The sequence below is a fragment of the Hetaerina americana genome, unplaced genomic scaffold (genome assembly GCF_022747635.1).
Source record: "Hetaerina americana unplaced genomic scaffold, ioHetAmer1.1.p SCAF_2, whole genome shotgun sequence".
Taxonomy (NCBI): domain Eukaryota; kingdom Metazoa; phylum Arthropoda; class Insecta; order Odonata; family Calopterygidae; genus Hetaerina; species Hetaerina americana.
This window is the reverse complement of record NW_027286763.1, coordinates 1,167,405-1,182,485: the sequence shown is the minus strand read 5'-3', so window position 1 is coordinate 1,182,485 and position 15,081 is coordinate 1,167,405. Positions and strand designations below refer to the sequence as shown.

The following is a 15,081-nucleotide window of genomic DNA, read 5'->3' as shown; positions in this document are numbered from 1 at the left end:
ATCCCCTCATTAAAACGACGCATGTTTCCACTATTTTCAAGCGCCGTCCGCCAGTGTCCATACGTCCTCGTCCTCCATCGTCGATGGCATTTAAACGCCTTAAAACGTTTCGTTTTGATTAATGACTTGTGAAATTTGTCTTGGTAGTTTGATCTTTCCACATCAAAATGAATTTCACAGCTTAAAATGTCAAAGTTTGAAAGCCTCTGCAGTCAATTAAAACTATAAGCTCATTTGGCGCGGTATTAGTATTTCTTCGAAAACTCTCAGCTTGTGTGCGTGCGTCCGAGTTGGCTTGCTACGCGTTCCTCTCCCTCGTGCCTCTTTAAAGAGGAAGACATTATGAATATGCAATTAAATCATTTGACTTTCCTCATAAAATACCATGTTGGCATTCGTTATCTTGCCAAAAATATGTGCATGGATTTACATGTCGCTTTTTGGTCCAAGTCAATGCTCCTGAGTCAATCCCTCCGAGTGAATGACTTTGGTTAATCAATCGCAAAAACCGCCTTTGCGGCGGATATCGCGTGTTAAAAATATTTCTGTGAATAATGAATGAACAATAAACGGAAAGAGAGCATTGGCGCTCCACCGGGCAGACTGGAAGGTCACGTGCGCAACCGAGACCCGCGCCGAAAATCACTCGCGCTTTCTCGGTGACCTGCCTTCCCTCCTCCCAGCCACTTGGCCGCCCCCGCCCGCACCTGCCTCCACCCACCATTGACATTCATCCCGGCAATTAACATCCTGCGCGCCCTCTCCTCCCCTCCTTCCGGGGTTTATCCATTCCTGTCATCCCCACCCCCCACTCTTTGGAGACGACAAGGAAGAAATAATGCCCCCCCCCTTCCAATCCCCCTCCCGCCCTCTCATTTACACACACGAGCAGGGGTGAGCGTGGATGGCCGTTAATTTCAAGGTGCACGTCCTTTCCATCGTACGCATCGTTGGTGATCGCCCTTATTTACAACCCGCATGCAAATCTTCCCTGGGTAAGTACTCGTGGTGGGAGGGATTCGCCGTTTCCCAGCGATTGTACTCTTAAATCTACATGCCGACCCTGAAAGTTACCACGATGGCAGTGGGTGTTATGTCACTGGACATTGGTATAATCGGTCATTTTTGGGAATTGGTATTATTCATTTTCAGTCGCTTCAATTTCCGTACGTGATTATCTATTAATACTGCTGTCTTATTGAATCGTGCGATCTCAACTGAAGTGCTGTCGAAAAGGATTCCTTATGTCAATCACTTTCCCTTTACTGATCTCAACAACCGTTGTAATTCAGTGCGCACATTAATATTTCTCCTGTTTTCCGTTGGTTATGAACGATTGATTTCCAACAGGGCAACTTGGTTCTATATCCTGTAGGGAATCCCTACCATTAATATCGCTCTCCTGCGTAAGATGCCAAGGGCTGGATGCGTATTCAAGGTGATTTCTCATAGAATCGAAATAAAAACTACGCGTTTTATTAACCAGGCTATTTTCAAAAACGAGAAAATTACGGAGAAGGTTGATGTAACACGGGATAGTCAGAGAAGTCCTTGTCACATGACGGGAACGAGAACGGCTTAGAGACTTAACCTTTTGGTTAGAGACAGAGCATACTAATGCTATGCAATTAAATGTCGTTAAAAAGGTGATATCACAAAGGTAATTCTTTTTTCGTAAAAAAGATACAAAGCTTAAAAATATAGATAAATAATTTTTGAAACAGCTTGAATTTCTAAATGTTGATTTAATGCTTTATAATTTTTTGTCAAAAGAGATTTTTTTAAATTTATGTGGTCGCATTGTATTAGTCCTTCCTTTGTGTGCATTTATGTTTGGCCTGCAAGTGTTATTTTGAGACACAACTGCGCAGAATTTTGCCTCTGTATACGTTCCAGTAAAGAAGAGGCAACCGCACCATAATAGATTCATTAGAAAATATTATTTTTGTGAATAACACAAATAAGAGTAGTGATAAATAATATTATTCGGATATGTAATTGTCGCCCGGTGATGTTCAAGAAACTCAAATACGCTCTTTAAAGTTTTATGAGTAAGGGAAAAAATCAAAATAAGTGTTCCTGTTTGAATGAATTATTTTGCCGCTGATCTCCTCGGTATGAGTAATATTGCGTCTTTCCATCGATTTGCAATGGATTGCGGACACCCCTGAGTTAGTAATTGTGAAGGTTCGTTCGAATCCATAGCTATTCAAAAAGGCATATTGAAATTATCTTGACCATGGGTTTTCCTGAAGTTTAAAATAATGATAAAAATTCAAGCCTGAATAGAATAGAACTAAATGGAATGAATGTGATAATTATCCATTCAAACTTTCGGGTCAATTAATGTAATTTGGCGTACATTTCACGACTTGCGCTTGTTTGACGTGAAGCTCCGTCGGTCACGATGTCTCTCGCTTGATACGGATCTGCGTATTAAGTGAAAGTGAGGTTATTTGTGCCACAAGGGATTTGAAATAGTGGAAATATTGCAATGGGAGTAAAATGACCGTCGGTTCCTGAAAACAATGAGTCCATTTTCTCGAGTCAGGACTGCGTCTCCTTAACCCCAATCATCGGCACGAGTCGTGCTTCTGAAGGAAACTGATGACAGTTTACAAATGCCAGTCTCGTGTTCTCCGTGGGTAGTAATTTGACGGTGAAATGATTGATCCTTAGCCCCTATTGATGAAAATGGCGTCGGTGCATTTCATTGAAGAGAAAGAAAACGGTTCTAGAAGGAGAATGCTCTCTTGAGCGCTTAGGCGGAGAATAAATGTGGGGCTTTTGGAGTTTGTGGGCAGAACACATTCAAAATGGGAATATTAGGTTAAGTGTGGTCAAGAGAATGAATAAGAGAGGGAAGCGTTTTGCATGGCCATGTTTGGACCTGAGCCAATTCCATCTTTTAGGTTTGATCTGAAAGCGTCAATAGCCAAGGGTTTCCAACTTAAAAGTGAATCTGTTTTGGAAAGGTTTCGAATCATAATGAACCAGCTAAGAGCGAGCCGTCAAGGTGGAGCTTTCTAAAACGTCTAAGGAGGGTTTTAAACATCACCATATAGTCATTTTAAATTTCAAGAGTAAATTAAAGTTTTGAAATTTGTATTTCTCTTTCGAATAGTTTGAAAGTTCAATGAGTTCAATTGGTAAACTTGTTGCTCTTCAGACTTATTTATTTTTTAAATAGGTATATTGAGGAAAGGCAGTATGCTTGTGCTCATGGTCTTTGTGCTTGAATGCTTTTCCAAGGTCTGTCACGTCAATTTTTAGATGATAAGCACATAAACACATGTGAGATACGCGTATGCAACCGTAATGATGATAGCAATGAGAGCGAATATGAAATTCTCCTTTCTTATTTATACGCTCTTACAGCATGAACACATCCAATGGAAAGCATGAGATAGTTTAAATCGAGGGAGTAATATCAAGTGTTAAACATACTTTTTTTCTGCCAATTTTTTCATAAAACTTTCCTTGAAAATTAGTTCCATTTTCATTGTTTTTCATATTTATAATTTTTTGCATGAAATGACGAGACTAAGCAAATGTCGCTGAATCATATATATCATATTTTTAAACAGCTCTCAAATGAAAATGTACTCCATATATTTGTAAGAGTCATGCGTTTCAAAATGTGCTCTCTTTGTATGTATTTTATCCTGCATTTATTTGTTTTGTGGAGACTTGACACCTCGTGGACAAGACGAGTCTTAAATGACGACAAATACCTCACGATTCATTGCGATCGGCCGAGTCCTTCGCCGGCGAAGGGAGGATGTTCCCCCGCCCGCCCTCGCTTCCGTGCGGGGGAAATCACCCCTCACTCACTCTCGTCTTCCCCACGCAGGTCGCGGCGACTTCGTCGGAGGGATCGACAATGAAGCGCTCGACTTCAGTCAGCTGGAGGACTTCATCAACGACGATGACAGCGCCGCCAACAAGTAAGTACCTCCTGAACTCATGTTCCGCGATTTAAGCGCCCCCCAATGAGATGCCTCAAGGCATTACTCGGATCTCCCGCCGAGTCAAGCTTCACGCAGAATGGTCACACGAACTGAGCTAGCTCGATATGAAGAACGTGTGAATCTTCTCCTCCCTCCATGCCATCTATGGGCATACCTAGCAAACACCTCGGAATCGCATTTCTTTGATTGGCTTAAAACTGTCGTTTTCACAATGCGAAAATTGATGGCAAATAAGCTCTAATAGGTCTTCACTCAAGTTTCGCGTTTTGCTTTAACTTCAATGCAACATCCTAGTGCCTATCATTTTATTTCTGCGCCGATTCAAAACCTTTCCTGTAGAAACAATCCGGATATTAGTCCATTTCTGGACTGAGGCAAATCGGGCACTTTACAGGCACGCGGAAGTTTTACTTCATACGCTTCTCGTAATTGCCTGTCGTGTTTATGCTAACGCAAACCTTTGTGAGTCAAAATCTTCGCATCCTGACTCGGAAGCGAGTTCGCGGTTGTCTTTCGGTGATGCAAATGGAAGGAGCATTTCCCGTCGATGAGCAAACACTGCATTCCGCATGAAGAGCCCTCCTCAGCATGCGACTTGGTTCAACCACTGATCCTTAATTGAAAGACTGACGAAAGGGCAGGAGCGATTCTTGAAAGCGGGGGTCCCCGGGCGCGCAGTGACTCCTCTCCTCTCATCCGTCAGTTTGGGAGTGTTCGTGGTGATGCTTGGCACGTGTTTCCAAGGCTTCTTATCATTACGCTCATACGGGGATATTGTTTTATAATTAGTGCTTTGGCATAACTCTGCAATGCCGATTGCATGACAGATGATGTGAGCATCGTGTAACTTGGTCATGCAATTCCAAGGGTACTACTCAAAATGGCAAAAAATGCCATCAGGTTTCACGAATTTATTGTAAATTTGATACGAGGAGCAAACATTTGAAATGTCTTGCTCTCAATCTGCGTCGTCAGTCTTGCAGTAATTTTTGTGAGACACCTTTCTTTTTTAAATTAAAATATCGCACGACCCTCACCTTGTGTTCGTTTAGTTCTTCCGGACTGTTGAATTCCATTCGATGACTTCTGTTTTCCCTAACAAGGAGATAAAAATACCTTTGAATTGGTGGTTGCATAAATCAGCGATTTCATCCATTTAATGTCATCCTTCGACTGATGGCGTATGCTTGCTTCATCTCCTTGCACCACCAGAGGCACTAATGAATAGAAACTAATTTTTGCCACGGCTTGCTTTCGTTGAGAGTTTATAACAAAAGTTTTTATAAACGATTAAAATCATTTGTTTTTCACATACACACTCACACACACACACACACTATCATAGACATATAGGTAATCCCAGTTAAGGTAGATTTTGGATTGACAAAACTGCCAAATGTTTTGTTTCTCCTAACAGAGCACAACCTAACATCCTACTCTATAACAAACCCCTCTTCATCTCTGTGTATTTCCTTCCTCCCTGCATCCCATCCAACATCCCTATCTTATTCCTGCCCTATCCTCGTTTGCCTAACAATATACCCTCTATTACCGCCTTCGACATCCCACTGCCGATAAATATGCCCATCATCCATTTTTCCTGTCTCCTCATGATTTCTCCCAACAATCCCCTCTCCTCGCTCACCATATCTAGCACTTTCTCGTTTGTTTTCCCTTTGGTCCATTTCATTAAATCTATCCTTCTCCAAAGACACATTTCAAAAACCTCCTATAAACGCCTATCCTCCTGCTTCAGTGACCATGTTTCCGTGCCGTACATAACTACGCTCCATATCAAAGTTTTTACGAGTCTTTTCTTAACATCCTTACTCAACGTCCGTATCATCAACTCCCTCCTCCTTGTGAAAGCCTCTTTACCTAGCGCAATTCTTCTCCTTACATCCCTACTACTTTGACCGTGTTGGTCCAAAACACTACCGAGATACGTAAACTGTTCTACCTGCTCTAGTTTTTACTCTCCTATTTTAATGTTTAGCTTAGCCTTTTCTTTCTAGGAAATCGCATAACCTTTGTTTTATTAATATTGATTCTCATCCCATACTTGTCGCACTGAATTTCCGATTCACTCAGCAATGCTTGTAACCCCTTGGCTGACTGACAAACTAAAGCTTGGTCATCAGCAAACCTAACTGATTATACAAATATCCCGCCCACTTTCATTCCTACCTCGAGTTCTTCCCATGCTTCTTTGATCATTTCTCTGCATACAGGTTGATTAGCAACGGTGATACTGGGCAACCCTGCCTTACACCCCTTCCTAACACTGCCCATCCGGATTCCCCGTTCCTCATTCGTACCTGAGCAGTCTGACACACGTACAGGCTGCGGATTAGCCTCCTTTCCCTCCAATCTATTCCTATTTTCAACAATATACTCATTAATTTTTCCCAATTCACTCTATCAAACGCTTTTTCGAAATCTACGAAACAGGCAAATACCTCCTGGTTGTGTTCTATATTCCTCTCGATTAATAATCTCATTACTGCAATGGCACCACGCGTACCTCTCCCCTTCCTAAACCCAAACTGATCATCCCCTAAGTAATCATTTGCCCTACTCTCTATCCTTTTGTTTATGATCCTGAGAACAACTTTACCTGCGTGGGATATCAAACCAATTGTCCTATAGTCCTCACATGACGTGGCCTTTACCTTTTTCGGAATAGGAACTAAAACTGATCTCACAAAGTCTTCCGGCCAGATTCCCTCCTCATAAATGCTACGGATCAGCCCATATAGCCTCTTCCTCCCACATTTTCCTAAACAGTTCAATAGTTCCGCGGGAATGTTATCAACCCCCACGGCCTTATTTAGTTTCATCACCATCAATGCCCTTTCTATCTCATCATCGAGTATGCCTGGACCTAAGCTATCTTCCTCTTCTTCCGTGATTCAGTGCGTGAGAGCACGAGAAACGTCGGAATCGCTGCAATTTTTTCGGGGCTCTGGAGAGACGTCATGTGCATATTCACTAATTCGAGCGAGGGTGAATGAGGTTGGGAGGGGGAGATGGGGAGGGGAGGAGGAGGGAGAGGGCGGGCTAAGGAAATCATGAGCACGCGCGGCTGTTTAAATAACTCGCTCCGATACTATCTTTCCATTTCCACCCCTAAACGTTTCCTTCCTCTGCCTCCCCTCCATATCTCCCCTCAAATCTCTTTGCTCCGCCCTCCTGCCGTTCTCCTCGGTCATTTGCGGTTAGGGAGGGGCTTAAGGAAGGAGGGGGCGAGACCCCTATCACCACGAGAACCACTTTTTTAAATCCTCTCTGCTGTGTTTATTTCCTCAGAGCTCAATTCTCATGTCTCCCTCGTGTAGTAGAGACGGAAAGGAATGTAAAAATATGCATTGCCTCCAAGGCCTTTTCTCCAAATCACGAATCGGCCCCTCGTGCCCCTTCGAAGTCTTGAGTTGCCGTGAGCTGCGGATGGAGGATTTCGGTTGATGAGGGAAAGGCGCACTTAAAACTAATTGCATCCGAGTCGACCGATTGTCGAAGAGTGAGCCATTTTCCCCGTCCGTCCCGCGCGCCGAAATTGAAAAGAGTTGCACGACCATTTGTCAACTTTCCTGGAACAAGGGCGCATGTGAATGTGCGGTGAAGTTTTAACAAAAATGAATCGGTTAATTGCTACGGCCGCTTCTTCTTAGAATCCCTATTACGAACGCGGAGGATTTAGGGTTAGAAATATTGGCAATTGTTCCCAGGCTGTCTGTAGGGCACCTTTTTGGTTTTCGTCTCCTTCGTCGGACTCCTCCATCTCCGTTTTTATAGATCTAAAATCGCCGTTCTCGGAAATAAACGGAATTCAAATCCGGTGGAATGGAAAGGGTTGAATTGGCCCGGTAAGTCTTCTGGGTGAACTAAGCCTAGCCATCTTAATATCAACTCTTTGTAGGAAAGAAAAAAAGTTTCAAACCAGGCACTGTACTTTTCTGAAAGCTTCTCCTTCGTTGGGAATATGTGTATGAATATATATCATATGACATTTCGTACAGATGGCGACCTGTCGGGTCACGCTCTTAGCTGCTAAACGAAAGGGCGCGGGTTCGAGTCTCGCCTCCATAATGGGTGATGTGGAATATGCTTTGTTGGTTCGGCCTTCGGACACCTTACAGACAGTCGGGAGTGGGGCTTAAAGAGGATCAGATGCGCCCGGAAGAACCAAGAATGCCAGTATACTCGTATGACTCTAATCGAGTACTCGAAGATTAAACGTTACATGCCTGCGTTATTTGATGTACCATTCACAGTTGTGCTCTTACTAATGAAAAGTAATTAAAGGGTGAACATACCTTTTGAATGATGATGGTTCAGTCATTAATGATTTCCTTGAAAATTCTTCCTGCTTATGCAATTTAAAATATGTACGCATAGTCCTAGCCCTCACATTATCCCATATGTGATCGTTTGAACGTTTATGAACGTTACTTGTCAGTATAACGGGCGGTGTCAAACGGTACCAATGTCCCTCAAAGGTCCCAAGACCTTTGAAGACTTTCAACTCAAAACGTTTACTAGAGTTGGATGTCTAAATGTACTTGGTATAATGCTTTAAGTGCTCTGAAGCGCTCGATACACGTTGTTGATATCCAACAATCACTCAAATTTCACAAATAGTTACTTCCTGTGTCCCGAAAAGGTAGCTGCCAACGCAAATATTAACACTGACTATATTTTAGCTGGATACAGTCTAACTCGAAGGAACAAGAGCAAGCAATCTTTACCGAAGTGATTACTTTCACCGTACGAAACGATTAGGCGTATTTATTACAGGGATTATTATGAATAATGTGGGTCGCGGTAGTCCAGGGAGTAGAGCGTTGGACTACTGGCTGGAAGGCCCGAGTTCGATTCCCGGGCCCTCCGGCCTCTCTGGGCACCTGCAGCCCCACCCAAGCTATGTGATTTTTCGGGTACCAGAACTTCCTGGGAAACCGTAACCGGCACAGGAAAAGGAACTGGCCCCCCAACCTTGATGTGTGAATTTCACACGCCGTATAGGGCTTAGTACTGGGTGATCTCTACCATCACCTACCAAATCGATCCCCGGGTTGATTATTGCGTTTATAGTTTTTATTATGAATTATTTTCATAGGTAATCCAGTGGTGTAGGTAGGTTATGGATGGATAGAAATACTATATAAATATCTTGTGTCTCTTGAAAAAAACTCAACCCAACATCCTACTCTACAACTGGTCCCTCTGCACCTCCGTATGCTTTCTTCCTCTCTTCATTCCGTCCAATATCCCAATCCTATTCCTGACCCTTCCCAGTTGACCTAATATTCTCCCCTCTATAAAAGTCTTCAGCTTCTCATCGCCAAATAATACGCCCTTCATCCATTTTTCCTGTCTCTTTACGATTTCTCCCAACAACTCCTTCTCCTTCCTACATCATAATCCAGCACCTCCTCATTTGTTTTCCTTTCGGTCCATTTCACCATCCCCATCCTTGGGGAAGATATTCGTGATGAACAACCTCCTCTGCATCGAAATAAACAGTCAAAATCACCTTGACATTCGGTCGAACTTGTCGAGGTTTCTAAGGGGGGAAGGATGTTTCACCAATCCTTTTTTGAAATGGCACTTTTGTTTTGAAGAAGTCATATCCATAAACCCGTGACTCATCATCTGTTATGATCCTGGACAAGAAGGTTCCATCGTCTTCAATTCCATCAAACAGTTCCCGATGGACTTGAACTCGATGTTGTTTCTGGTTTGCTGTCATCAGGCGAGGCACGAATTCGGCGGCGACTCGATGCATCCTCAACTTTTCACTCAGGATATCAAAGCACGAACCAATCGAGATGCCACACCCTTCTGCAAGTTCGTTGACAGTCGAGCGTCGATTCGCACGAACGAGATTGTTCACTTTCGCGATGTGGGGGTCATCAGCCGACGTCGATGGTTTTCTGGAACCCTCGTCGTCTCCCACTGATTGCCGCCCCTTTTTAACCCGGATAACTCGCTCATTACACGCGGTACGTTTCATAGGATTCTCATCAAAAGCCTTGGTAATCAACTCAAAAGTTTCCGTGGATGATTTGCAAAGTTTCACGCAGAATTTCACAGAACAGCGTTGCTCCTTCAAAGAGCTCATTTCCCCAAATCCGATTTCGCGCCGCACTCCACGGACACCCCTTCACATAATCGGCCGTAACTAATCAACAAAACAAGATACTGGCTGAAGGCGGTAATTTGGGCTGTTTCAGCGGACAGATTGATTCCAAGCGGATTAAATCACAACAATTTAAAGAGGATTCATTCAAGCGCTATTCAAGCACGGGAGCCTTTTAACAGGCATCGTACATCGGGGAGAACAGGTGATAATGGACAACCCTGCCTTACTCCTCTCCCTAATGCAACCCATCCAGACTCACCGTTCCTCACTCGTACCTGAGCACTCTGAGAAATGTACAAGTTGCGGATTAGCCTCCTGTCCCTCCAATCTACCCCTATTTTTTCAATATATTCATTAGTTTTCCCAATTCGCTCTATCGAACGCCTATTAGAACTTCACGAAACAGGCAAATAAGCCCTCATTGTATTCTATATTTCTCTCGATTGGCGATCTCATTACTGCCATGGCATTGCGCGTGCCTCTCCTCTTCATGAACCCAAACTGATCATCTCCTAAGCAATTTCAAGGGAGAAATTAATTTTTATTGGGATCATCATCAGAAAAAATCTCATACTGCAATTTATCACAGGTTTCCACAGAACGTGTGTATAATATTTGGTACTAAGCTACAAGTCAGTTTGCAAGTCATTGTAATTGAACGTACTGAGTATGCAGATTGAAATAAATTAAACAGCAGGCATTACTTGCGTTTATGAAATAGTGTTCAAATTTTAAAATTATATGAAGCAATAAAGGCTTAAGTTATTAGAGGCCTTGTTAATGAACTTGTAGCATTGAGAAACAGGTTCCAGGTGGATAGTGGCCGATGGCAAGTGGTCGATTCCAAGCAACTGACGAAACAGTTGCAACTATGGGAACATATTTTTAGAATGGCGCGCTAGAAGAAATTCCGTTGGAACAAAGTACCCTTTATCCCTTTTAACATTAACCTTAGGGTATAATGCACTCCTTGCTCCGTAGTGGGTCAAAGGGCTATAATGGGACAGAAGCGGTTGTGATGAGCGGAAGTGTTCGACCCTTCCCATCCCAATGCATGGTCCACTGGACTTGCATTGTTCAACTTCGTTGGGTCGCGTTGACGGTATTTGACGTCGCCCCGCCCCCTTTCCCCTCCCCCTCTCACACGTCCCCTTGCTATTGTTCCCCCATGCGCCGCGCGCAGCTACTTCGCAGACACCCTGGCGAGCAACGAAGTGTCCAGGCACGCGCCGGGCGTGGCGGCTGCCCAGGCGGCGGACCACCACGCCTCCACGCCACCCCCGAGCATCCACCCTGGGGGTCCTCAGCCGCCGCCTCCGGTGGGCTCCCAAGGGCCCCCTCCGCCGCCGCCGCCCCCGCCCCCGCCACCTCCCCCGCCACCTCCCCCGCCTCCCCCACAGCAGCCTCTGGGGTACGGCAAGGGACCGCCTTCGGACGGAGGAGCGGCATACTCGCACCCGTAAGTACAAGCAAGCATATCCATATTAAAAGGACTTGGTACCTTTCCACAGATTTGTATGAATATGAAATACTTCCATGAAGTGAAGCCTGAAACAGTAGAATATACAAGCAAGCATATTAATGGGGTGAAATAAATATTAGCGGTCTTGATTCCTAGTTCTGTAAATGCCCATTTGTTGGTCAGAGAGTGAGTCATTTATTAGTATTCTAGAAATATGCATAATTTCATTGTTTTTACAGTTTTTAATGAAGGTAACTTAGCTAAAGGCGTTACTTTATCTCCATGGGATTGTGTAGTATAAAAGTAGTCCCCATCTTATGTGGCTTCAGTTTAGTCAAATTAATTTTATTTGTGCACTATTTACAGGGTAGACATTTTGCAATCGTTAACGCTTCTGGTCTAGTGGGAGGAAAATCCACCATGGCAGGAATCAAAGCCACAATGGTTGGCGAGGGTATTGCCCTGCTACTGCAAGGCTAGCAGGATGAAGCATTTAATACTTTCAATGTTTTCCCTGATCTTAGTTTTTAATGAATATTTTTCACATTAACACACTGGTCATGGATGGTTTGCGGTGAACCATGGAACTCATCTCTGCTACACTTCTGAGTTGGGCACAGAATAAGGAACATCAAATACATTTTTCCAAGTCACCCAGGAGTGGATGCAGCTACAATTCATAATTTAGTTGTAATGAAATGCAACATCAGATTCACAAAAATAAAACATGGAAAAAAGATGAGGAAATGGAATGTAGAAGGATTGACCAGGGCAATAACAAAGTAGTGTCTGGAGGCTGTAGAAAAATTGTGGATGATGACAGTGAAAGGAGAATAATAGAAGAAAAATGGGAAAATGTCAAATGAGAGATATGGAAAGCAACAAAGAAAACTATAGGAATAGTAAATATATGAAGAAGAAGGAAATCATATTTTATTTATTTATTTTATTTATTTATTCAGTATTAGTCCGAAAACAGCACATTTTGGCCTTTACATCGAACTATTAACAACGATAACAATGGTCACATTCACAAACACCCAAGCCCTAGGTGGAGGGAAACTCACCCAGGCGGGAATCGAACCCGCGACCCTTGGAATGGCAGACGAGGACGTTACCCCGCCGCCACCAGGATCGGCAATGAAATGATTAGGAAGATAGATAAAGAGAAGATAATGGAAGAATGTCAATGTAGAATTAAGTGGAGAAAAGTACAAAGACATAAATAATAAACTGAGGTGGGAAACTGATGGTGTGAAAGAAATATATTGGAAGATTTGATGATATGAAGAATTTACCTAGGTTGGGTAAAATGTACTCTACAGAAAGGTAAAAGCACTATCCGCAAGTAAGAAGGGAAAATCCATAAACACTATTAAAGGTATGACGGGAAAATCATATTTCGACCCATGAAAGATTTGAAGAGAGACGGAAAGAATAAATAGATGATTGATATGGTAAAGCTATGAGGCCATAAAATTAAAGAATGGAAATTATGGCATAGGGAAAGCCAAGGTTCAGGCTAATGTGATTGTGAGATAGGAAGGTCATTTAGGGAATTGAGATCAAACAGGGATGTGGGGATGGACAACATCTCCATGAAACTACTTCAGATTTCGAAAACCATGAAAGGAGTTTTTATGAGCTGATTAATAGCACTTTGAGGAAAGAATTTGATGAGAAAATTTTGTTAGATCAGTGTTACTTCCCATTTCAAAAAAGATAAAGGCCACACCATATGCAGATTACAGAACAATAAGTTTAATATCCCTCACAGCTAAAGTGGTTCTCAGGATCGTTTACAAAAGGATAGAGAGTAGGGAAAATGATTACTAAAGGGATGATCAGCTGGGGTTTAGGAAGGGGAGAGGCACGTGCAATGCCATTGCAGTAATGAGATCACTAGCGGAGAGAAATATAGAATAAAATCTGGAGATATTTGCCTGTTTCATAGATTTTGAGATGTGTTTGATAGGGTGAATTGGGAAAAAATAATGAGTATATTGAAGAAAACTGGAATAGATTGGAGGGAAAGGAGGCTAATCCGCAACCTGTGCGAGTCTCAGACTCCTCAGGTACGAGTAGTGGACGAATAGCCCGGATGGGCAGTGTTAGGGAGACGTGTAAGGCAGTGTTGTCCATTATTAACGGTGCTGTTCAGTGTAAAAGTGGAGGAAATGAGTAAAGTGGCATGGGAAGAACTGGAGGTCAGGATGAACTTCAGTTTGGGATGCATTACATCAGATAGGTCTGCCATTGATCAAGCATTCCTTAGCCAGTCAGTCAAAGGGTTTCAGTAATTGCTGGGTACATCAGAAAATCAGTGTGCCAGGTATAGGATGTAAATCAATGCAAGCAAAAGAAAGGTGAGTATGTATTTGAGAAGGAGATGGCTAGGGTAAATATCAAAATAGGAAGGCAAAAACTAGATAAACCAGAATTCTTCTTCCAATACTGCTTGGACCAAAATGGTTCAAGTAGTATTGGAAGAAGAATTGTGTTAGACAAAGAAGCTTTCACAGAAAGGGGACAATTGATGACAAGGACATTTGGTGAGGATGTTAAGAAAAGGCTCACTAAAACTTTGATATGATTGTGGTTCAATACAGTGAGGAAATATGGCCATATATGCAGGATGATAGGCTTAGATTGGAGATTATTGAAATGTGGGTGTGAAGAAGGATGGAGAAGGCAGAATGGATAGAAAGGAAAACAAATGAGGAAGTACTAGGTAGGGTAAGGGAAGGGAGGGGAATTGCTGGGAGAAATCATTAGGAAGCAAGAAAGATGTCTGGTTGTTGGCTTATTCGTCAAGGCTAAGAAGTGTAGGCATGTTCAGTTGGCGTGAAACCTACCTAATATGGGAGCCATCCAAGTAATAAAGATATCTACTCTTTCCATTAGAAGTTTAAAGTAGGAACTAATCAAATAAATATTTTCACTCAAGTTTTAACCCTGTAATGATTTTAGAAATGGATTTTTGTCTAACTGATCTTTTGGTCATCTTATCGGATGTCCAGTCTCACCATGTATGGGAGATACTACTATAGTATTATTTAATCTACAAATGCAATATACTTCTTTCTGAAAATATCTCATTATTGAATTTGGAGTCTCAAACCAAAAGAGTGAAGTATTTTTAAGTAGGAATGGTAATGGTAGAAGAGGAAGACTGAAACATGAGTAATTATTTAGAAAGAACGTTTTTAGTAAAATTTCAAAGTAATTTTTGATGGATAAAAATACTTACTTGTTGTTGTTTCTCCAAAACTCTAATTTGCATGCATATTAAAAGATATATATACTGTAGCTCTTTAAGTGTGAATGAAACCCATCTAAAAATTTCTTTGAATGTGCTGTATGTCACCGATTGATAGAGTGATATGATTTCCAATAATCTACAGTCACAGCCTTCCTGATAGTCCACCAGATTCAGGATCTGAGCCACCTTACTCACCCCAGGATGCAAATGGAGGACACTCACCCCGTATGTATCTCGATCA

General features: G+C 42.5%; 1 protein-coding gene across 1 annotated transcript in view; it reads left to right on the top strand.

Moving 5' to 3' along the window:
- Positions 1–3,720: 3,720 nt before the first annotated feature.
- LOC139687510 (myelin regulatory factor) overlaps positions 3,721–15,081 on the top strand; it is a 51,395-nt gene continuing 40,034 nt past the window's right edge. Inside the window, exons 1-4 of the mRNA XM_071584702.1 lie at positions 3,721–3,947; positions 11,300–11,435; positions 11,493–11,575; positions 14,983–15,065. Of these exons, the coding sequence (XP_071440803.1) occupies positions 3,721–3,947; positions 11,300–11,435; positions 11,493–11,575; positions 14,983–15,065 (529 nt within the window). The remainder of the gene's footprint in view (positions 3,948–11,299; positions 11,436–11,492; positions 11,576–14,982; positions 15,066–15,081) is intronic.